This window comes from Perna viridis, chromosome 10 (assembly GCF_037379345.1).
Source record: "Perna viridis isolate PV_CMFRI_1.1 ecotype Kerala chromosome 10, ASM3737934v1, whole genome shotgun sequence".
Classification (NCBI taxonomy): domain Eukaryota; kingdom Metazoa; phylum Mollusca; class Bivalvia; order Mytilida; family Mytilidae; genus Perna; species Perna viridis.
Genome location: NC_142454.1, coordinates 15067643 through 15095298, shown reverse-complemented (window position 1 = coordinate 15095298; position 27656 = coordinate 15067643). Strand labels below are relative to the sequence as shown.

General features: G+C 37.8%; 1 protein-coding gene across 1 annotated transcript; it reads left to right on the top strand.

The window, feature by feature from the left end:
* The first annotated feature begins 657 nt into the window (after positions 1-657).
* Positions 658-27372, top strand: LOC148604685 (uncharacterized). The gene is made up of 4 exons (XM_088548932.1): positions 658-850; positions 7754-7862; positions 8553-23717; positions 26820-27372. Exons 2-4 carry the CDS (start codon positions 7805-7807, stop codon positions 27098-27100), a joined length of 15504 nt encoding a protein of 5167 aa, XP_088405058.1. The 5' UTR covers positions 658-850; positions 7754-7804; the 3' UTR covers positions 27101-27372.
* Positions 27373-27656: the final 284 nt, after the last annotated feature.

The window sequence follows — 27656 nt, the reverse complement described above, 5'->3', positions numbered from 1 at the left end:
CTCCCAGTTTTTAGTGGAGTCCGAGTTGCTCATTTGCTTTTGTTACTTTGTATGTATGATTTTAGTTACTTTATGTTCTTTGCTGTATATGTATGTTTTCCATGTCTGGCCCATTCGATATCTGTTTCTTTCGTAAAAGATACTCAAGGTCTAGTTTGAATAAGAGTGGCATGAGACTGCTGTATGTCGTTGTTCGATATCGTTGGAAGACTAATATTTCACAAACTTAACTACATCTGTTGCCATACACCACGTTTAGTCATTCGAGAAATCAACAATTGTGCATGCTAATGTGAACCGAATTTCATAATGACGCCAAATAATCTGAATATATGAGCATATGAGAATCGAATTTCATTCCCGTAAACATTGCAGTTTCCCTTTGAAATTATTCGTGCAACTAAAACATTCATATATTATTAACGTACAGTCTTTTGTTCGAGTTACAATACTTATGAATATCACGAAAATATGTTTAATGGGTCCCAACGCAACAAGCAAACAGTAAGCTGTTCTAACTTTACAGTGGTTTTGTCTACAGCACATTTAAAGGGGCACTGAGAACAACGTTTCAAGAGGCAATGGACCAAATGTAACATTAAATTTCAATAAATGCCATTAAATTCAATCAATGCCTTAAACAATCGTGTATTTATACGTCCGGATTTTGATGTTTATAAAAGGCCGATATAGATTCAGTAAACAATCTGATTCCGGTTATACATTTGTCAGTACTTATGTTTCTGGAACTATTCATGCTTTCTCGACTTTAATATATTTTATTCATATTTCTGATTTCGCTTTCGGATCTATTGTAACTTGTTTTCTGAACCAATGAATGCCAAGTAAGGTAAGGACAAATTATAAATGTTAATGTTTTAGTTAGTAGGAACAAAACTAACAGTGATAACATTATACAATGAAAGTAAACGTTTAAAATAATATCAATAGTCTCTCTTAACCATTGTGTACATGTGCATGTTTCATTCGTATCCCCCGAAATACTCCTTTCGTTTTTCACATCAATTTGTATTACTTAGTACATTGTTTGTAATGATGATGGTCAATAAAGGAACTAATTTCAGACTATCTTTAAAGTAAAATTAAACGTAATTACACCAAAAATAATAATAATTATTATTATTTCAAAGAGAAGTTTTTATTTTCCGGGTTAGAGTCATTCACGATATATGCCATTGACTGAGAATAGCAGGAAATTTAAGCCACATATGAGATTTTCAGCATTTTTTGTAACTTAGTCTCCAAACCCCATTGCAATCAATCTATATGTTGTAACGGAAAATCGTTATAAATGATTAGTTCTAAATATTTTAGACATTTTTAGTCGGACTGCAATTTAAAATGCAATCACAATCAATCGCGTAGGTTCCTCTCTTAAACCGGAAACGGCTCTAACCCGGAATAAATCGAAATCATTTGTGCTGTAAAGAAAATTAAGGTATAATGATAAAATCTAAAGTATGTAAAAAATCTTGAATTAATCATTTATAACGATTTGCCGGTACAACAAATGGAGTGGCTGCTTTGAAAAGAGAAGAACGTAGGGATTTACCCCAAAAATGCAAATGTATGTTGATGATTTTCAAATAAAATAACAGTCATTAAATAACTAAATGCGTCTGTTACAATAAAAGAGAGGCCTATAGAAAACTTAGTAAATTTAAAAGCTTTCTTTTTTAAAGTCGTCAATGTTAATTGTTGTGCTTCATCGTATTTGTTATTTTTATCTGTAACTACCGTTATTGTAATAATTGTATCACGTACTCCTATTAAAAACCATTCAAAAATGGGTACAAAAATGTAAGCATTTAATTTAACAAGCCTCAACTTAACCAGAGGGTAATGATGTGTAGTGACATAGTTTTGTACTTTATTAAACAGTATCATTTTCATTTAACGAAACAAAATATATTTCTATAGTACAGATTAATGAACCTTGAAATAAAATTTCTTTAAAGATAAAAGAAGAGTTTGACAAAATATTTCTGATGACACATTTTATGCTCAGAATCAGAATAAAACTGCAATAGTACATACTGGTAAGTCACAATCTGTTACGAAATCTGAAAAGTCGGAATACTCTTGTCATTTTCCGGTGATATATGGTAAGATATTTAGTAGAAAAAAAACTTACTTGGTACTAAGCTTAAATAAGTCAGATTTTTTTTAATTGAGGATTTTCTTTACATTATTGGGACGTGAAATAGTTGTCCCTGGTTCATATTTGTACACATGGCATAGATATAAACAAACTAAGGTGTTAAAAACTCTTGAACTTGTTTACATGTACACTTATTTTACATACGGTTTCATACAATGTACGTGATTCAATTAGTCATGATATGTGGTGTTCACGTGACTGTAGAGTGTGCAAGCCAAAGCAAATGAATGAGATTATTCGAAAACATATCATCAATACAAATTGGACGTTTAACTAAAAAAAAAAGATCTTCATTATGTGTAAACACGTGGATTTGTGATGCGCATTTTATGTACGTCTTAACGATCCTGATTGATACTGAATTGTCTGCAAAACATATAGCTGAACATAACCCAACGGTTGCGTACTTTTTTCCATTTATTAAGTTTTGCGGTTTTTACATTATTTTATATTTCAAGGACAAGTTAACTTTATATCTAATTTTCTTGCACAATTAAACAACATAACTCGTGGATGAGTAACCAAGGGAACCAAGGTTATAGCGGTGATCTAAAGAATGCAATCCAGGGACAAAGACCAGACATGGAAAACAGACACACACAACAAAGAACATAAAGTAACTAAAATCATACACACAAAGCAACAAAAGTAAATGAGCAACTCGGACTCCACTCAAAACTGGATGTATTTCCTTTTTTTTAACGGAGGTGGATTTACTATAATACCAACACACTTTCCAAAGAATAGTTTAAAACCACAACTCTGTTCAATCCTCTTTCGGCCTCTCTACAAAAGACGACAATTGTGATCGTCCGGTATTGGATTCCAAAACAACACAATAATCCAGGCGTGAGTTTCACAAAGAGTCGTAAGTGTGAAATTGATCGTAAATCATGACGTCACAATGCTATTTTAGTTTATGACGTCATTACTTACGATCAACTTTACACTTACGACTTTTTGTGAAATCGAGACCAGGGCTACATAGCTGGAATTGCAAAATGTACTACATGTACCAGGCATCTTTTGTAATTATTAACTTTCATACCTACAGGTGGTCAGGGGCTCACCAATATTTCCAAGACACTTATTACTCCCATATAGGTATCAATTCAATGTAAATCCTGGAAAATTCAAAAGAATTCTAAAAACTTTTAATACTAGATTATTATCCGTATATAATAGAATCAAGATCTATTCCCCATAATGAGTTGAAATCCCAACTCAAAAACATTATATATCATTGTTACTGTAAAAATAAAAGATAAAACATCTCGATACAAATACGTAGTACATTGTAAAGATATTCAATACTTTATATAAACAAACGATTCCAAATCTTCTTCTAAATATACCGAAGAAAAGGTTTGACAAAATGCTGGATTTTTTTTTATCGACAACATGTTTGTCCACTGCGATGGACATGTTGTTTCAACGGTTGTTCGGCATTACAATCGGAACAAATTGTGCCCCTTTTCTCTCTGATCTATTCTTTAACTCTTACATGAGCTGACTAAAGTTTATCTTTTCCAGAAGAAGGAATATTTTCCCCCAGATTCTTTTATCTCAGTTTCCCATATAGATGATGTCTTATATGAGATAACATTCCTTCAGCACCTGTAAGTTTCATATCACAACTCATACGTTATGCAATATCTTACGGACTATTTGTACCCTGCCAGACTTCTTACAATTATCCTTCTGGAACAGGATTATTTTGCTTCAAGATTAAAATCATCACTACATTAGTTTCATTGTTTCCATCATGAACTCGTGGATCTTTTTTGTCTATTCATCTGCACCATGAGTCCGGTTTGCTCATTTACTTTTGTTTCTTTGTTCGTGTTATTTTGGTCAAGTTATTTGTTGCGTCTGTCTATTTTTCCTGTCTCTTAATTGCCTTGAATTATATTATTTTGATTACCCTTCGAATTTCGTTCCTTTGATATCCCTTTGAATTTAGAAGTTCAAACTAACGAAAATTAATCATTAGAAAAATATGATATAGGAACTTAGACCTTGTAGGATCTTTAATTATGGTCATATAACAGGCTAGTCATCTATTAAAGATTTACATGTATGTCACGTTTATGTTCTTATCCTCTTACTATAAAAACAAAACTTCAATACGAGTACATTGGTGTCGATTGAAGATGTGAATTAACATGAAGTCAGACTTCCCTAAAAATAAATATTTACATTTACATATTCACGGATATCAAGTAACAGTTGTATTGACCTTTGACAAAAAGTTTAAATATTACAACAATCTAGAATTGTTTATGTGAAAAGTTTTTTTTCACAATAGTCATTTACACACAAATAAGTGCGTATCTATTAAGATGAATGCCGATTCTTCAATGAAAATATTTGAAATATTTGTTTTTGTTTAAATTTGAATATCGTTAATAAAAATGCGAAACTTTTACACAACAAATATCTGTCATAAAATTAAAAGACAAGGCTCTACAGTTTCCGAAGTTAACCAGGATATCAGACTGTGACTCTGATTTTTATTTCATTATATTTTTTTCATACACATAACATGTACACTTTTCCCATATTACTCATTCATTTAATTGATAAAATCTTGCTATCAATGTAAACGATTTCTTTTTAATTTCGAGTTGCTAGTTAATCTTGACTCATTTTGAATTTAGTTTTTTTAGTGATCTATTATTTACTGCAGATATTTTAGTTTGTCGAAAATATACATATCATCAGTCTCAAGAAAATAAAACCCCATTATAAAATTAAGTTAACATAGTTGGCAGGAGGACTATTGCTACAGATGAATGTATATGTTTATCATTCCCGTTCATCTACCAATTTGGAAAAAATGAAGATTGATATTTATGTTATTTCGAGATTAACCGATGAATATGAATAAGAAAAACTGTTGTAATAATAAGTATCAGCGGTGCAGCGTTGTCAAATGGACTTGTGTCAAATGGAGATTGTTAATGTACTGAGAAAATTTGTTGGAACCATATTTGCTCCCTCTACATCTATTTAAGAGTAATTAACATACTTCACTGCAAATAGTCATATTTCCCTTTTCAAAAATATAGTTAATTGGTCCTTTTCACAAAAAATCGTAAGTGTAAAATTAGTCGTAAGTTATGACGACGTCATAGTAAATAAAAGTATTGCGACGTCATAACTTACGACGAATTTTACTCTTACGATTTTTTGTGAAAAGGGCCACAGACAACAAAGTTCGTTTTTAAAGTACATCTTGGCAATAAATAACATTGCTTTAGTATATTTATCTCAATAAAAAAAATAAATAGGTTTCAAAGAAAAAAAATGTTGAAAACCAAATTGAAAGAAAATGTATAAAATCTAGGTTCCTGGTTTTGACTTTTTATATAACTGGTTGTTTTAACAGGAGAACAAAACAAGTTGACTGTATGTGTGATTTCAATACTTTGATTTGAAGTAATCATGCCTCTTTCTCAAATGAGTAATATATTGCATTATGACATTGAGTCAAACTGTATGTTTTGAAATTAATGACCCGATGTTATTCGTGACTGAGAACAAAAGCACACGACCTTTTTGCAATATATCAACAAATAAATAATTGTTCAAAAACATATTTTCATTGTAATTCTAGAATGATCGCGTAGTTACCTACATTGATACAGACAAGGAGGTGATAAATCTACCACGATATAAAAGCTTACTAGCTAGTATTTGATTTTTACTGATCTGGTTCCTTATTTTTTATGTATGCATGTGTCGAATTGCGTGAAATTAAAACAATGGTTGTCCATTTTCATTTTAATAAAGCTGAAATTAAATGAATGAAATGTTACTACGCTTTCCAGGCTAACACTGACATATTTAACTTCTGGATGACTACATTAATGCTAATAGAACGGGAGGGTTTTTTAATTTATGTGTGTTAACACAGGTAATATACATTTGTGTCATTACTAAATAAAAAATCAAATGACATTGTTTTGTTATTTTGTATAAAAAGCAAAATATATCAAACTTTGCCTAGATTGACGATTGCATAATTATTATGTCAAACTGAACTCTATGACGAACAAACAAAAAAACAATAAGACTAGGCATATATATATTCATTATTTCGTGAATTTCTAGTTCCAATATCATATTTCATCCTGCGGACTGTAGACTTCATTTTTCGGTAATGCATATTTCCTTTTACGTTGGAACGACTAGACAGACGTGTGTAATACGTCAGAATTTCGATTAAAGATGAAACCTCTCAATTTGTAGAAATACTACCATTGTGCTATATGTGCTTTATTCATTTGAGAGAGTACTCAAGGGAACCAAGATTCTTTCGGAAATTAAAAGAATGTAATTCAGGGACAAAGACATGACATGGAAAAAAGACACACTCAGCAAATAAGATAAAACAACCAAAATAATACGTACAAAGCAATAAAACTAATTGAGCAACTTGGACTTCACTAAAAAAAAACTGGGAGCAACGACCAGGTGCACCGGTAGGAAAAGCGTCCTCTGTTTTTCAAGAAACAACCGCCGAGCTATAAAAAAGGAGCCATGACCTTTGAATAAATCGGTTCTTTTGGTGCAGGTGGATACACCACAACGATCCACGAATTCATGATGACGACTACAGAACTTCGATAGTGATAACATCAATCTTGTAGCAACATAACTCCCTTCCAGAACTAGCCTACGCGGTACAAAAAGTCTGCATAGTTACAGCAACACAAGACGTACGACAAGGTGTATGAAAATGAGTATTAACAAATTCCATGGTTAAATAATGGTTTTTATTTCGTATCAGTGGTCACAAATTCAAATCATGGCAACAATCTTGGCGCTGTCATTAATTATATGTATCGCCTAAGTATTGTCATTTAACAGAACAATGAGTGGAGAAGTTAAAACATTATTTTAAATTCTGAGTAGCTTAAAGAGAAGGTTACATTAAACAATTCAGCATGATACTTTATGTTTAAACATAATTTTTAATGGTTGAATATATTTTTGCATATTTCAGGAAATGGAAAATATCTAGTATTTTGCCTCTTAAATCATACGTTTACACAAAATTTCATAGCGCAAACAGATACTAGAACATGCTAATGCAATTGGTTAAGATCGTTATTCGAGTGATTTAATGTTCGTCATCATGACCTGTTTGACCTATACAGGAGTGTCCGTTTCCAATATGAAAAACGACCTTCAACAGTTAAAGATATTCGTCCTCTTTCAACGGACTTGATCCATAACAGGCAATAAGGCGGACGTCTTGCACGTTGCCAATCCCGTGTTTTTGCTGGGTTCGTGTTGTAATTTTTATTATGAGCACTGTTTAGTTTTACGCTGTTCGATTTATTATTCTTCTTGTTCTCATTTGGTGTTCCCGCGGCATTATTTTTTCCACGGATTGCCCTTCGGTTGTACCCCCAGTATTGCTACGCCACCTTTCACAGACCATATATACTAGATTACTTCTTCTGTATATCATGCAATTTGACATATGCAACCCAGTAGACAATAAAAATGATAAAACATTTTTAAAAATTTTGTTTTTCTATAATTACTTTCATCATTCAGATTCTGACAGAAGTTGCCAATGATCCGGACTCTAAAACACTTTACAGATGAATGGCGAAAATTGTTCTTGAATTATGGAAAATAAGCTTTGTATACCGATTATCTTACTGTAAGTATATATATCATAAAGTGATTACTACTATTATACACGATATACAATTAATTGTATAACACCATAACATGATAGATGAAAATAGCACCTCAGTCTGCAGATGAATACAATTTTATTCCGTTTAAGAACGTTGAGTAGTTAACGTTGTTCGCTAAACGAAAACAAAATGAAGTACGAATATAATTAAATGAAATGAAATCATGTGAACCATGACACAAGCAAAAAGACGTAGCGAAAGAAAATTCACGAAATGAAGTGAAATGAAATAAAGAACTTTAAATAAATGATTTACGACCATCATATGTGCAAATATATTTTGCATATTATCGCTGGTTAAAGCAATCCCCGGTTGTCTTTTATCCACTAACTTGGGTATAGCTTGTATGTAAACTCAGGTGCTCGAGCATCCACATCATTTAACAAAAAACAAAAACAAAAAAAAAAGGAAAAAGAAGATAATTGTTTTTTTAAGCGTCAATTTTGAAGAGTACAGGGTGACGCTACTAAACGATGACAAAATAATTAAATATTTTATACAAATGTCTTAAATGTTGTACAATCAATAATATTGCAAAATTTTTTACTTTACTTTTTATTTTCAATACCATAGTTTACAATAATTTTAATTTTCTGTCACAAAGGGAACAAGCACAAATGACGAATCATGACATTTTTCTATATTTACAGTAGCAATGTCCACGTTGGTGCTGTTATCTACCTTGAACATACTCTGTGTGGTTGCTTCTACAACGACTTCAGTGCCAAACACTTCAATCGACATGACCATGACCAATTTTCCAACAGAAAATCGGACTCGAGTCACCACCAACGTCACCGATTCCCCGACAGACAACCAGACTCGAGTCACCACCGACGTTACCGATTCCACAATAGACACCAAGACTCAATTATCAAACGACAATAAAACTACTAATACAATTACAACCGTACACGAAGAATACTCGACATTTATTTCAACAAACCTTGATGTTTCATCGCCTATACCAGTTACCTTTACAATGGTTGAGGAAACACCTATTGAAATAACCATACCAGAAACTACAACTGATGGTGTTACTGCTAATGTGATGAAACCATCTGAAACTATTACAGCTGATGGATTAAGTACTGTAGTGACAACACCAGAAACTTCTGTATCAAGAGTAAAAACTACTGTAGTTACCTCATATGAAACCACTACTGCAATGACCACACCAAAAACATCCATATCTGATATAACATCTACTGCAGAGTACAGATCAGAAACTAGCACAGCTAATATAATATTTATTGCAATGACAACACCAGAAACTATAACAGCTGATGTAACACCTACTGCAGCGACCAAACCAGCAACTACAATCACTGATATAATATCTAGTCCAGAGAGCACAAAGGAAACAACTACAGCTGATTTAACATCTACTGCAGTGATAATACCAGAAACAAGTAGAACCAATGTTACAACTACTGTGAGTACTACAGCTGGTGTCACAACTAATGCAGTGACCACACCAGAAACAACTACAGCTGATGCTACATCTACTAAAGTGACAACATCAAAAACATCTACAGCTGATATTACAACTACAGTGGTCACCACACCAGAAACATCTACAGCTGATGCAACATCTACTCATGCGACTACCCAAGAAACATCTATAGCTGATGTGATATCTTCTCTGGTAATGACAAGAGAAACTACGGCAGTTGATGTTTCAACTACAGTGGTGATGACACCAGTTATATCACCAGCTGATGTAACATCTACAGCAGTGACCACAACAGAGACTACAACAGATGATATAACAACTACAGCGGTCACCTCACAAGAAACATTTACAGCTGATGCAACATCTACTACAAAAACAACTTCTGCAGCGACCACACCAGAAACATCGTCTGCATCGACCATACCAGAAACATCTACAGCTGATGTTACCACTAGAGTTGTGACCACACCAAAAGCCTCTACAGCTGATGCAACATCTACAGCAGTGAAAACATCAGAAACTACAATAAATGATGTAAGAACTACTGTGAAGACCACAACAGAAACCTCTACATTTGATGTAACATTTTCTGTACCAACCACATCAAAAAGCTCGATAGCTGATGTAACATCTTCTGCACCAACTATCCCAGAAACATCTTTAGCTAATATTACAACTACAGTTGTGACCACACCAGAAACTACCACGGCTGATGTAACATCTACTGCTGTGACCAATCCAGAAACATCTATAGCTGATGTAACATTCACAGCATTGACAACACCAGAAACTACACAGGTCAAAACACCAGAAACATCTACAGCTGATGATACAACTACATTTGTGACCACACCAGAAACTACCACAACAGATGTGACATCTACTGCAGTATCAACATCAGAAACTACCACAGTTGATATGGCAACTCCAGTGGTGACCACACCAGAAACATCTATAGCCGATGCAACATCTATTTCAGCGACTACATTAGAAACATCAACAGCTGATCTCACATCTTCAGTTATCACACCAGAAACTACGCCATCTGATGTTTCGACTACAGTGGTGATGACACCAAATATATCAACAGCTGATATAACATCTACAGCAGTAACCACAACAGAGACTACAACAGATGATATAACAACTAAGCTGAAGATAACACAAGCAACATCTACTGAAGCGACCACACCAGAAACATCTACAGCTGATGTAACATCTACTGCAATGAAAAGACAAGAAACTACAACAGCTGAGGTTACAGTGATAACCACACCAGCAACATCTACAGCTGATGTAACATCTACTGCAGTATCAACATCAGAAACTACCACAGATGATATGACAACTACAGTGGTCACCACACCAGTGACATCTACAGGTGATGTTGCATCTTCTGCACTGACCACGCAAGAAACATCTACAGCTGATGCAACATCTACCGCAGTGACCACACCAAAGGCATCTACAGCTGATTTAACATCTGCAGTGTCCATCGCAGAAACTATCACAGCTGATGTAAACACTACTGTGAAGACTACACCAGAAACATCTACAGCTGATGCAACATCTACTGCAGTGTCAACACCAGAAACTTCCACAGCTGATATGACATCTACAGTGGTCACGACACCAGTAATATCGACAGCTGATGTTACAACTACGGCGGTGATCACTCCAGAAGCATCTACATCTGATGTAATATCAACTGCAGAGAAAATACCAGAAATAACAACAGCTCATGTTACAGTGATGACCACACTGGAAACATCTACTACAGCGACAACACCGGAAACATCTACTGCAATGTCCACATTAGAAACTACAACAGCTGATATGACAACTACAGGGGTCACTACAACAGAAACATCTACTTCTGATACAACATCTACTGCAGCGACCACTCCAAAAGCCTCTATAGTTGATGCAACTTCTACTGCAAAGACTAGACCAGAAACATCTACAGCTGATGTATCATCTACTGCAGTGACCACACTGGAATTTACCACAGCTTATTTCACTATTCACATGGCCGCCACACAAGAAACTTCTACAGCTGATGTAACATCTACTGCAATGCCCACTACCCCATCTCCTGTTTCAACTACAGTGGTGACTAACCCTGAAACATCTACTGAAGTGACCACATCGGAAACATCTTCTGCAGTGTCCAAATCAGAAACTCCCACATCTGATATGACAACTACTGTAGCCATAACAATAACATCTACACCTGATGTAACACCTACTGCTGTGTCCACATCAGAAACTACCACAGCTACTGCAGTGACAACACCAGAAACAACTACATCTGATGTAACATCTTCTGCAGTGTCAACATCAGAAACTTCTACAAATGATATAACAACTACTGTGGTCACTATACCAGAAACATCTATAGCTGATGTGACATCTTCTGCAGTATCCACATCAGAAACTACAACTGCTTATATGACAACTACTGTGGTCACTACACCAGAAACATATACAGTGACAACCACTCCAAAAGCATCTACACCTGATGTAGCATCTACTGAAGTGTCCACATCAGAAACTACGACAACTACTGCAGCGACAACACCAGAAACATCTACAGCTGATGCAACATCTACTGCAGCGACCCCATTAAAAGCATCTATAGGTGTTGCAGCATATACTGCAGTGACTACACCAGAGACATCCACAGCTGATGTATCATCTACTGCCGTGACCGCACTAGAAACTACCACAGCTTATTTCACAATTAACATGGTCACCACACAAGAAACATCTTCAGCTGATGTAACATCTACTGCAGTATCCACACCGGAAACTACAACTGCTGATATGACAACTACTGTGGTCACCGCACCAGAAACATCTACAGCTGATGCAACATCTACTGCAGCGACCACATCAAAAGCATCTACAGGTGTTACAGCATCTACCGCAGTGCCTACACAAGAGACATCTACAGCTGATGCAACATCTACTGCAGCGACGACATCAAAAGCATATACAGGTGTTGCAGCATCTACTGCAGTGACTACACCAGAATTATCTATAGCTGATGTAACATCTTCTGCAGTGACGATCCTTGAAACTACCACTGTTGATGTTACAAGTACAGTGGTGATCACATCACAAACATCTGCAGCTGATGCAGCAACTACTGCAACGACTAGACCAGAAACATCTACAGCTGATGTAACATCTACTGCAGTGTCCACATCAGAAACTGCCACGGCTGATATGACAACTACTGTGGTCACTAAACCAGAAACATCTACAGCTGATGTAACATCTACAGCAGGAAAAACAACAGAAACTACCAGAGCTGATGTTACAATGATGACCACACAAGCAACATCTACATCTGATGTAACATCTACTGCAGTGTCCACATCAGAAATTGCCACATCTGATATGACAACTGCAGGGGTCACTACACCAGAAACATCTACAGCTGATGCAACATCTACTGCAGCGGCCACACCAAAAGCATCTACAGGTGTTGGAAGATCTACTGCAGTGACTACACTGGAAACGTCAACAGCTGATGTAACATCTAGTGCAGTGATGATCCCTGAAACTACCACTGCTGATGTTACAAGTACCACATCAGAAACATCTACAGTCATTGAAACATCTGCTGCAGCGACCACACCTGCAACATCTACAGCTGATGCAACATATACAGCAACGACTAGCCCAGTAACATCTTCAGCTGATGTATCATCCACTGCAGGGACCACACTAGAAACTACCACAGCTCATTTCACAACTAACATGGTCATCGCACCAGATATATCTGTTGTCGCTGATGCAACATCTACTGCAGCGACAACATCAAAACAATCTACAGGTGTTGCAGCATCTACTGCAATGACTACACCAGAATTATCTCTAGCTGATGTAACATCTACTGCAGTATCCACATCAGAAACTACCACAGCTGATATTGCATCTACAGCGACAACACCAGAATCATCTATAGCTGATGCAACATCTACTACAGTGACTACACTAGAAACATCAACACATGATGTAACATCTACTGCAGTGACTACTCCACAATCATCTATAGCTGATGCAACATCTACTACAGTGACTACACTAGAAACATCAACACATGATGTAACATCTACTGCAGTGACTACTCCACAATCATCTATAGCTGATGCAACATCTACTACAGTGACTACACTAGACACATCAACACATGATGTAACATCTACTGCAGTGACCACCCCTGAAACTATTACTACTGATGTTACAAGTACAGTGGGGACAACATCAGAATTATCTACAGCCGATGAAACATCTGCAGAGACCGAACCAAAAGCATCTACACCTGATGCAACATCTACTGCAACGACTAGACCAGAAACTACCACAGCTGATATGACAACTGCAAGGGTCACCACACCAGAAACATCTACTACAGTAACCAAACAAGAAACTACAACAGCTGGTGTTGCAGTGATGACCACACTATCAACATCTACATCTGATGTAACATCTACTGCAGTTTCCATATCAAAAAGTGCCACAGCTGATATGACAACTGCAGGGGTCACCACACCAGAAACATCTACAGCTGATGCAACATCTACTGCAGCGGCCACAACAAAAGCATCTACAGGTGTTGGAAGATCTACTGCAATGACTACACTGGAAACGTCAACAGCTGATGTAACATCTAGTGCAGTGATGATCCCTGAAACTACCACTGCTGATGTTACAAGTACCACATCAGAAACATCTACAGTCATTGAAACATCTGCTGCAGCGACCACACCAGCAACATCTACAGCTGATGCAACATATACAGCAACGACTAGCCCAGTAACATCTTCAGCTGATGTATCATCCACTGCAGGGACCACACTAGAAACTACCACAGCTCATTTCACAACTAACATGGTCATCGCACCAGATATATCTGTTGTCGCTGATGCAACATCTACTGCAGCGACAACATCAAAACAATCTACAGGTGTTGCAGCATCTACTGCAATGACTACACCAGAATTATCTCTAGCTGATGTAACATCTACTGCAGTATCCACATCAGAAACTACCACAGCTGATATTGCATCTACAGCGACAACACCAGAATCATCTATAGCTGATGCAACATCTACTACAGTGACTACACTAGAAACATCAACACATGATGTAACATCTACTGCAGTGACTACTCCACAATCATCTATAGCTGATGCAACATCTACTACAGTGACTACACTAGAAACATCAACACATGATGTAACATCTACTGCAGTGACTACTCCACAATCATCTATAGCTGATGCAACATCTACTACAGTGACTACACTAGACACATCAACACATGATGTAACATCTACTGCAGTGACCACCCCTGAAACTATTACTACTGATGTTACAAGTACAGTGGGGACAACATCAGAATTATCTACAGCCGATGAAACATCTGCAGAGACCGAACCAAAAGTATCTACACCTGATGCAACATCTACTGCAACGACAAGACCAGAAACATCTACATCTGATGTAACATCTACTGCAGTGTCCACACCAGAAACTACCACAGCTGATATTACAACTGCAAGGGTCACCACACCAGAAACATCTACTACAGTAACCAAACAAGAAACTACAACAGCTGGTGTTGCAGTGATGACCACACTATCAACATCTACATCTGATGTAACATCTACTGCAGTTTCCATATCAAAAAGTGCCACAGCTGATATGACAACTGCAGGGGTCACCACACCAGAAACATCTACAGCTGATGCAACATCTACTGCAGCGGCCACAACAAAAGCATCTACAGGTGATGTAACATCTACTGCTGTGACTACACCAGAAACATCTACAGCTGATGCAACATCTACTGCAGTAACTACATCACAAACATCAACAGCTGATGTAACATCTACTGCAATGATGAACCCTGAAACTACCACTGCTGATGTTACAAGTATCACATCAGAAACATCTACAGCCGTTGGAACATCTACTGCAGCGACCACACTAGAAACTAGCACGGTTTTTTTCGCAACTAACATGGTCACCGCACCAGAAATATCTACAGCTGATGTATCATCTACTGCCATGACTACCGTACAAACATCAACAGCTGATCTAACATCTAGTGTAGTGATGAACTCTGAAACTACCACTGCTGATGTTACAAGTACCACATCAGAAACATCTACAGCCGTTGAAACATCTACTGCAGCGACCACACCAGCAACATCTACAGCTGATGCAACATATACAGCAACGACTAGCCCAGTAACATCTTCAGCTGATGTATCATCCACTGCAGGGACCACACTAGAAACTACCACAGCTCATTTCACATCTAACATGGTCACCGCACCAGATACATCTACAGCTGGTGCAACATCTACTGCAGCGACCACATCAAAACAATCTACAGGTGTTGCAGCATCTACTGCAATGACTACACCAGAATTATCTCTAGCTGATGTAACATCTACTGCAGTATCCACATCAGAAATTACCACAGCTGATATTGCATCTACAGTGACAACCACTCCAAAAACATCTTTACCTGATATATCATCTTCTGCAGCGACAACACCAGAAACATCTACATCTGATGTAACATCTACTGCAGCGACCAGACCTGAAAAGACTACACCTGATATTATAATTACAGTGGTCACCACACCAGAAACATCTACAGCTGATGTAACATCTACTACAGTAGCCACATCAAACCCATCTACAGGTGTTGCAACATCTACTGCAGTGACTACTCCAGAATCATCTATAGCTGATGCAACATCTACTACAGTGACTACACTAGAAACATCAACACATGATGTAACATCTACTGCAGTGACCACCCCTGAAACTACTACTACTGTTACAAGTACAGTGGGGACAACATCAGAATTATCTACAGCCGATGAAACATCTGCAGAGACCGAACCAGAAGCATCTACACCTGATGCAACATCTACTGCAACGACTAGACCAGAAACATCTACATCTGATGTAACATCTACTGCTGTGTCCACACCAGAAACTACCACAGCTGATATGACAACTGCAAGGGTCATCACACCAGAAACATCTACTACAGTAATCAAACAAGAAACTACAACAGTTGGTGTTGCAGTGATGACCACACTAGCAACATCTACAGCTGATGCAACATCGACAGCAGTGACCACACCAGAAACGACAACATCTGATATTACAATTACAGTGATCACAACACCAGAAACATCTACACCTGCTGCAACATCAACTGCAACGACTAGACCAGAAACATATACAGTTGATTTAACATCTACTGCAGTGTCCACATCAGACACTACCACAGCAGATATGAAAACTACTGTGGTCACATCTGTACCTGATGTAACATCTACTGCAGAGACAACACCAGAAACTACCACAGCTGATGTTACAGTGATGACCACACCAGCAACATCTACTGCAGCGACAACACCGGTAACATCTGCATCTGATGTAACATCTACTGCAGTTTCCACATCAAAAATTGCCACAGCTAATATGACAACTGCAGGGGTCTCCACACCAGAGACATCTAGAGCTGATGTAACATCTACTGCAGCGGCCACACCAAAAGCATCTACAGGTGTTGAAACATCTACTTCTGTGACTACACGAGAAACATCTACAGGTGGTGTATCATCTGCTGCAGTAACTACATTAGAAACATCAACAGCTGATGTAACATCTACTGCAGTGATGAACTCTGAAACTACCACTGCTGATGTTACAAGTATCACATCAGAAACATCTACAGCCGTTGAAATATCTACTGCAGCGACCACACTAGAAACTAGCACGGCTTTTTTCACAAATAACATGGTCACCGCACCAGATACATCTACAGCTGATGCAACATCTACTGCAGCGACCACATCAAAACAATCTACAGGTGTTGCAACATCTACTGCAATGACTACACCAGAATTATCTATAGCTGATGTAACATCTACTGCAGTATCCACATCAGAAACTACCACAGCTGATATTGCATCTATAATGACAACCACTCCAAAAACATCTTTACCTGATATATCATCTTCTGCAGCGACAACACCAGAAACATCTACATCTGATGTAACATCTACTGCAGCGACCAGACCAGAAAAGACTACATCTGATATTTCAGTGGTCTCCACACCAGAAACATCTGCAGCTGATGTAACATCTACTACAGTAGCCACATCAAACCCATCTACAGGTGTTGCAACATCTACTACAGTGACTACACTAAAAACATCAACACCTGATGTAACATCTACTGCAGTGACCATCCCTGAAACTATTACTACTGATGTTACAAGTACAATGGGGACAACATCAGAATTATCTACAGCCGATGAAACATCTGCGGAGACCGAACCAGAAGCATCTACACCTGATGCAACATCTACTGCAACGACTAGACCAGAAACATCTACATCTGATGTAACATTTACAACAGTAACCACATCAAACCCATCTACAGGTGTTGCAACATCTACTGCAGTGACTATTCCAGAATCATCTATAGCTGATGCAACATCTACTACAGTGACTACACTAGAAACATCTACAGCTGATGCAATATCGACAGCAGCGACCACACCAGAAACGACCACATCTGACATTACAATTACAGTGATCACAACACAAGAAACATCTACACCTGATGCAACATCTACTGCAACGACTAGACCAGAAACATCTACAGTTGATTTAACATCTACTGCAGAGTCCATATCAGACACTACCACAGCAGATATGACTACTACTGTGGTCACTACACCAGAAACATCTGTACCTGATGTAACATTTACTGCAGCGACAACACCGGAAACATCTACATCTGATGTAACATCTACGGCAGTTTCCACATCAAAAATTGCCACAGCTGATATGACAACTGCAGGGATCCCCACACCAGAGAAATCTACAGCTGATGCAACATCTATTACAGCGGCCACAACAAAAGTATCTACAGATGATGCTTCATCTACTGCAGCAACAACACCGGAAACATCTACAGCTGATAAATCATCTACTGCAGTAACTACATCACAAACATCAACAGCTGATGTAACATCTACTGCAGTGATGAAATCTGAAACTACCACTGTTGATGTTACAAGTACCACATCAGAAACATCTACAGCCGTTGAAATATCTACTGCAGTGACAACCCCAGAAACTGCCACAGCTGATGTTACAGTGATGACCATACCAGCAACATCTACTGCAACGACAACACCGGAAACATCTACATCTGCTGTAACATTTACTGCAGTTTCCACATCAAAAATTGCCACAGCTGATATGACAACTGCAGGGGTCACCACACCAGAAACATCTACAGCTGATGCAACATCTACTGCAGCGGCCACAACAAAAGCATCTACAGGTGTTGTAACATCTACTTCTGTAACTACACCAGAAACATCTGCACCTGATGCAACAACTACTGCAGCAACAACACCGGAAACATCTACAGTTGATGTATCATCTACTGCAGTGATGGACTCTGAAACTACCACTGCTGATGTTACAAGTACCAAATCAGAAACATCTACAGCCGTTGAAACATCTACTGCAGCGACTACACTAGAAACTAGCACGGCTTTTTCCACAACTAACATGGTCACCGCACCAGAAACATCTACAGCTGATGTATCATCTATTGCAGTGACTACCGTACAAGCATCAAATGCTGATGTAACATCTACTGCAGTGATGAACTCTGAAACTACCACTGCTGATGTTACAAGTACCAAATCAGAAACATCTACAGCCGTTGAAACATCTACTGCAGCGACCACACCAGAAACTACCATGGCTTTTTTCACAACTAACATGGTCACCGCACCAGAAACATCTACAGCTAATGTATCATCTACTGCAGTAACTACATTACAAACATCAACAGTTGAAACTACCACTGTTGGTGTTACAAGTACCATATCAGAAACATCTACAGCCGTTGAAATATCTACTGCAGTGCCAAAACCAGAAACTACCACAGCTACAGTTTCAACTACAGTGGTAACTACCCCTGAAACATCTACAGCTGATGCAACATCTACTGAACCGACAAGACCGGAAACATCTACAGCTGAGGTGACATCTACTGCAGTGTCCACATCAGAAACTACCACAGTTGACATGACATCTACAGTGGTCACAACCGAAACATCTACAGCTGATGTAACATCTACTGCAGTGTCCACATCACAAACTGCCACAGATGATATGACAACTACTCTGGTCACTACACCAGGAACATCTACAGCTGATGTAACATCTACTGCAATATCCGCATCAGAAACTACTACAGCTGATGTTGCATCTATAGTGACAACAAGTCGAAAATCATCTACACCTGATATAACATTTACTGCAGGGACAACACCAGAAACTACCCCAGCTGATGTTACAGTGATAACTACACCAGCAACATCTACATCTGATGCAACATCTACTGCAGCGACAACACCAGAAACATCTACATCTGATGAAACATCTACTGCAGTGTCCACATCAGAAACTACCACAGCTGATATGACAACTGCAGGGGTCACCACACCAGAAACATCTACAGCTGATGCAACATCTACTGCAGCGACCACACCAGAAAAGACTACATCTGATATTACAATTACAGTGGTCACCACACCAGAAACATCTACAGCTGATGTAACATCTATTACATTAACCATATCAAACTCATCTACACATGATGCAACATCTACTGCAATGACTACACTAGAAACATCAACACCTGATGTAACATCTACTGCAGTGACCTCCCCTAAAACTACTACTGCTGATGTTACAAATACAGTGGGGACAACAGCAGAATCATCTACAGCCGATGAAACATCTGCAGAGACCGAATCAGAAGCATCTACACCTGGTGTAACATCTACTGCAGTGTCCACACCAGAAACTACCACAGCTGATATGAAAACTGCAGGGGTCACCACACCAGAAACATCTACAGCTGATGTTACATCTACTGCAGCGACAACACCAGAGACATCTACATCTGATGTAAAATCTACTGCAGTTTCCACATCAGAAACTACCACAGCTAATATGACAACTGCAGGGGTCACCACACCAGAAACATCTACAGCTAATACAACATCTGCTGCAGCGACCACTGCTGATATTACAACTACAGTGGTCACCACACCAGAAACATCTACAGCTGACGTAACATCTACTGCAGTAACCACACAAGAAATTATCACATCTGATAGTACAGCTACAGTTGTCACCACAGAGGAAACATCTACAGCTGGTGTAACATCTAATGCCCTAAACACACCAAAAGCATCTACAGGTTTTGCAATATCTACTGCAGTGACTACACCAGAATCATCTGCAGCTGATGTAACATCTACTGTGAAGACCACACCAGAAACTACAACAGCTGATGTAACAACTACTGTGAAGTCTACACCAGTAACATCTAGAGTTGACGTAACATCATCTGCATCGACCACACTAGAAACACCGTCAGCTGAATTAACATCAACTGCAGTGTCCACAACAGAGACGTCTACAGCTAATGTTACAACTACAGTTGTTACCTTTTCAGAAACATTCACAGCTGATGTAACATCAACTGCTGTGACCAATCCCAAAACATCTACAGCTGATTTTACACCTACACTTGTGACCAAACCAAAAACATCTGCAGCTGATATAACATCTTCTGCAGAGACCACACCAGAAACTATCACAGTTGATGTAACAACTTCTACACCGACAATCCCAGAAACATCTTCAGCTGATTTAACATCTACTGCATCGACCACACCAGAAACATCTGCAGCTGATGCAACATCCACTGCAGTGACCACACCAGATACTCCCACAGCTGATATTACAACTACAGTGGTATCCACACCAGAAACATATACTGATGTATTATCTACTGCAGTAACCACTCTAGAAACTTCCACAGATGATATAACAACTTACGTTGTCTCCACAACACAACCATTTGCTGCTGATGCAACATCTACTGTAGTGACAAATACAGAAACATCTTCAGCTGATGTAACATCTACTGCAGTGTCTACACCAGAGACATCTACAGCTGATGCCACATCCACTGCAGTGCTCACACCGGAAACTCCCACAGCTAATGTTTCAACTACAGTGGTGACTACACAAGAAACAATAATAGCTGATGTAACATCTACTGCAGTGACCACAACAGAGACGTCTACAGCTAATGTTACAACTACAGTTGTTACCTTTTCAGAAACATTCACAGCTGATGTAACATCAACTGCTGTGACCAATCCCAAAACATCTACAGCTGATTTTACACCTACACTTGTGACCAAACCAAAAACATCTGCAGCTGATATAACATCTTCTGCAGAGACCACACCAGAAACTATCACAGTTGATGTAACAACTTCTACACCGACAATCCCAGAAACATCTTCAGCTGATTTAACATCTACTGCATCGACCACACCAGAAACATCTGCAGCTGATGCAACATCCACTGCAGTGACCACACCAGATACTCCCACAGCTGATATTACAACTACAGTAGTATCCACACCAGAAACATATACTGATGTATTATCTACTGCAGTAACCACAGATGATATAACAACTAACGTTGTCACCACACCACAACCATTTGCAGCTGATGCAACATCTACTGTAATGACAAATACAGAAACATCTTCAGCTGATGTAACATCTACTGCAGTGTCTACACCAGAGACATCTACAGCTGATGCCACATCCACTGCAGTGCTCACATCAGAAACTCCCACAGCTAATGTTTCAACTACAGCGGTGACTACACAAGAAACAATAATAGCTGATGTAACATCTACTGCAGTGACTACAACAGACGTTACTACATCAAACATCACAACAGCAGACGTCACTTCACCAGACAACTCAACAACAGATGTTACTACACCAGACAGCACTACAACAGAAATCATTACACAAGACGGCACTACACCAGACATCACTACAGCAGACGTCACTTCTCCAGACAGCACTACAACAGACCTCAGTTTACCTCAGAGCACTACATCAGACGTGACTTCAACCGACAGCACTATATCTCACGTCACTTCACCAGACAGCTCGACACCAGATGTTACCACACCAGACGACACTGCAACACACGTCACTTCACCAGACAGCACTACAACAGACCTCACTTTACCAGACGACACTGCAACACACGTCACTTCACCAGACAGCACTACAACAGACCTCACTTTACCAGACGACACTGCAACACACATCACTTCACCAGACGGCACTACAACAGATGTAACTATACCAAACACCACTATAGCATACGTCACTTTACCAGACAGTACTACGACAGACGTGACTTCAACCGACAGCACTATATCTCAAGTCACTTCACTAGACAGCACTTCAACAGACGTTACTACACCAAACACCGCTATAGCAGAGGTCACTTTACCAGACAGTACTACTACAGACGTGACTTCAACCGACAGCACTATATCTCAAGTCACTTCACTAGACAGCACTTCAACAGACGTTACTACACCAAACACCGCTATAGCAGAGGTCACTTTACCAGACAGTACTACTACAGACGTGACTTCAACCGACAGCACTATATCTCAAGTCACTTCACTAGACAGCACTTCAACAGACGTTACTACACCAAACACCGCTATAGCAGAGGTCACTTTACCAGACAGTACTACTACAGACGTGACTTCAACCGACAGCACTATATCTCAAGTCACTTCACTAGACAGCACTTCAACAGACGTTACTACACCAAACACCGCTATAGCAGAGGTCACTTTACCAGACAGTACTACTACAGACGTGACTTCAACCGACAGCACTATATCTCAAGTCACTTCACTAGACAGCACTTCAACAGACGTTACTACACCAAACACCGCTATAGCAGAGGTCACTTCACCAGACAGCACTTCTACAGCAGACCTCAGTTTACCACAGAGCACTACTAAAGACGTCACTTCACATGACAGCTCAACAATAGATGTTACCACACCTGACAGCACTACAACAGACCTCACTACACCAGACGGCATTACAACAGACGTTACTACACCAAACATCACTACAGCAGACATCACTACACCAGACAGCACTACAACAGACTTTACTACACCAGACAGCACTACAACAGACGTCACTTCACCAGAAAGCAGTACAATTAGCGTCACTAGATCAGACAGCTCTACAACAGACTTGACAAAAGTTGACAGCACTACAGCTGACTTCGGAACCTCAGAAAGCAGTACACTACTTGAATACGCCACAATCCTAGGAAATGCTACAAGCTTAGAAGCAGGTATTTTTACTTACTCATACAGAATAGCAATTCAATATGATTTGTTACAATCTATCTCATTGGTTGCTTCTCTTTGAGCTTTTTTTGTATAACCTGGCTTGATACTATGACAAAATAACGTTTTGATTACGAATGAATTATTGATAGTTGGACTGTCTTCAATTAGAAATCAAGTCATAAGGAATGTTCCTAATGTTTGAGCAGGTAATACTCAATAACCTGGTTTAGACAAGTTTGAACTTCGCGTTTTATAAGCGTGAACTCTCACAAACCCGGTTATTTTGTATAACCAGATCAAAAATTTAAGGCATTCCTTGAATAGTTACTTTCGATTGAGTGTTCCACATATGATAGTGTCAGTATTAAAATCAAAAGTAACGATTGTTCTGTTTATCAATAATCTAAACATTGCATTTTTTGTACATGTTAATATACTTTTAGTTTTCGGACTACCTTTGTCGCGCCAAAAATCCAGTTGTACGACTACATAGAAAATAACAGTGCACAGACTTGACATAAAACTGATATATGGATGAGCTTTTATATAAGAACCGCGGGAAAATGCGAGGTTGTGCTTGTCTTTGTAATGCAAGAAAATTTTAAACGAAATATGACATTTTAAGCTAGGAAAGCACCGTTTTTTATTAGAAACTGACAACATCCTGGCAATTTCAAAACAATGTAATGTTCGGGACGTCACAACAGAAAAGTTATATTCAGTCCGTGACTGTTAATCACTTGTAAGTATACGGTCAATGCATTTTGACTGCTGAATTAGAACGGTTAGAACTATATTTGATTGATTGATTACGCCACTGGTCTTAGTAATATTATTTCTATTTTAATTGACTGATCTTTAATAACTCAGTTTCCAAAAGAAAACATATCCTTTTCTGTAACATGTAACTTCAAAAGGTATTATTTAGGCTGTTCCTCATAGCACATTTCAATATTTAATGACTGTTATTGTATCTCTTCGGTGGCAAGACTTTTTCAAAACACATTTTAAGGTTAAAGTTTTCGATTTAACACATTTTTTCTACATTTTATTTCTTTTAAACATTTTGGCCTTGCGTTGTTTATTATCACACGATTTATGCTTTGTGATATTCTGACAGGATGGCCTACTTGCGTTGTAGCAGGTGGTGAAATTCAAAAAACCAGTAAATTGACTTGGCTAAAGAATAATTAATTCTTTAGCTGAATCGGTTGCCGCTGGCTTGTCACTGAGCCATCTAGGGTTGGATCCTCGGTAGCGGAATCAAATCATGCTCTCCCGTTACAATTGTAATATCAAGTTTAAAAACAAATTCAATCTATTCAACAAATAAATTATGAATGACGCATGTTTTGATTTTTCGTTGTTTTAATCTAATTTATTCGATTTCAGATGCTTATCCAGTATTACCAAGTTGTCTGCTGCTCTTGCAGCATGATACTTGGCTAGAAATGAATGATTTCGCTCTACTGTCAGTGTTGGACATTAATGTGTTTTCGTGTCACTGTTTGGCTTTTTAGTTTATTTTGAAGGATTTTATCGTTCTTTTACCGTGGATTTTTCTTTTTACTTTTGTTATCGGGGCCTTTCAGAGCTTACTTTAAAGTGTGTTTATACTTATTGAAGATCTTTTAGTAATCTCTGTGAATATTTACTATTTTACTATGGGTTATACGATGGTGTATTTGTTGAGTTTCACCATATCTGTTCTTTTTCTATTCTCACTCTTATGTGGAAAGACATAGATAATCAATGCATTCAACTTCTATAGATACTTATACATTATACATTAATACGTTTACATATTAATCAGTTTTATATGCTGTAACATATGTTTATGTGATAATATTTAGCAAATAGTTGGTGGTGGCAATATGTTATATATGTGATCAACAGGTCCATATATTACCATTTGCCCCGAAGTATCGTGAACTATTTGATATTATATACTTTCTAAATGTAGCTTATTCCGTATTATGAAGTGTTCATGAGGGGAAAAAGAAAAACATTCACCACTTTTTAAATCATAATGTCGCACGCTCTATTGAAATCGATCCGTCTACATAATTACCTAGGGGTCCATAAAACGTTTACGGAAAGGCAAATATATCTTAGAAAGTAAACAAAATATTTTTTGTTTTTTTTTGTTTTTATCAATTTATATCGAAGATCAGAATTGATACAGCAGTCGTCAGAGCGTTAATATTTGTAAAACCTGACAGCATCTGCAATAATCTTACACAACTGCGGTAAAATAGTCCCATTAGCATACCCCATTTAGGTTCAAATACAGATAGTTAGATATTTCTAATGTATCAAAATTTAATTCTACGTTATTTACACCAATTATTAAACGCAATAAACAAATTTTACTGTAAAAAAAATGTGCTGATTAATTCGGACTGCCCATTTGTATTAACAACATTTAATTAAAAATAGTTGACCTCTAACCTCTTATCAGTACCTATTGATTTCTATGCAACCAGTCGTTCACTGTCGATAAATTCAAGTTATCTTTTTTATTTTATGCGCATAATAAACTATTTAATGTTTAGCTAGAAATGAAAACACTGCTAGGCTATAAATTTTCATCGATCATATAAATGAAATGTAAAGAGTAATGGTGAAGCTGTCCAAATATCACAGGCCCTAGCGGATCCAAATACTTACGAAAAATGGGGAAGTGGGTCCGATCAAGAGAAAGGGCTTTCATGCTATCATTTGCCATTCAATTTTGAGCAAAATGTGGTACAAAATGGTAGCATAACCCCCAAAAACATCCCTATGTATCACTGCTCCAATTTGACAGTAGACCGGTCTGAAGGATGACAAATTTGTAGAAAGTTACTCCCCTCTGCTTAAAATTTAAAAACAAAACGAAGCTAAAGTCGGGAATATGAAAAAGGACTATTTGACGATTATTTCCAGTGTAAAAATTCAAACGATCGATATAAATTGATTCAGTACATGAGTACTTTGATTTGTTTGTTTGTTTCTTTGTTTGTTTTTTTTCATTTGAACTATTCTTATTTGGTATCAATCACCGTACTAATGCTTATATTCTTACTAGTTATTTAGTTGTGTATGTTTTTTTTTTAATTCAGTTACGGGTAATTCCAACGCAAGAACTATTGGCATAGCGCTCGGAACTACGGCTGCAGTCGCCATGCTTGTGGCTTTAGGAGCATTCTTGCTGTATAAAGTTGGAGGTCTAAGAAACATAAGGAAGGCAGACTTATTCCATAGACGTGTCAGTCCGTCTATAGATGACGTTGAAAGCGTTTCAGACGAGGATGACGATATTTTCGGTGATTTCCATGATATTGCACCGCCCCCGCGCTCAACAACATTGATTATTGTAGAACCGATCGATTCTAAATGTTAATGATGGAATCGGTGACTCAGTGCTAATAGCTACTGAAGAGACCGAATTATCCGGTTGTTTTATTGGTGCATAAATTTAAGCTGAGTTATTAATATTGTTGAACATTGCAACGAAAGCAATATTTTGCTGGAGAAAAATTTTTGTTTCGGTTTCTCTTTTTTTTTTTTTTTACTTGTAACTTTATTTTTATCATCATTTTCGTTTGTGATCATTGTATATACTCGCCAGGTAATAAGTTACTTCGTAATATTTATAATAAAACTGATCCCATCTATTAGTCTTCAGATGTTAAACATTGAAATGAATGCCCAACCTGAAACAATATATTCATCAATTTGGATATTGTTTTAAGAATGTATTCTCACTGTAAGTACAAGAAACAAACTCTGAATGCCAGTATTTAATGTTTTATGTCGTTTCGGTGAAAGGCGTTTTTCCTTTTCATACTTTTGTAAATTAAAGGCTCTCGACTCTGCGGGGGTAAATATTAGATATAGTCTCTATTTTGTCACTTTGTTTTATGTTTTTTGTTGTTTTTTTTTTTTTTTTTTTTTTT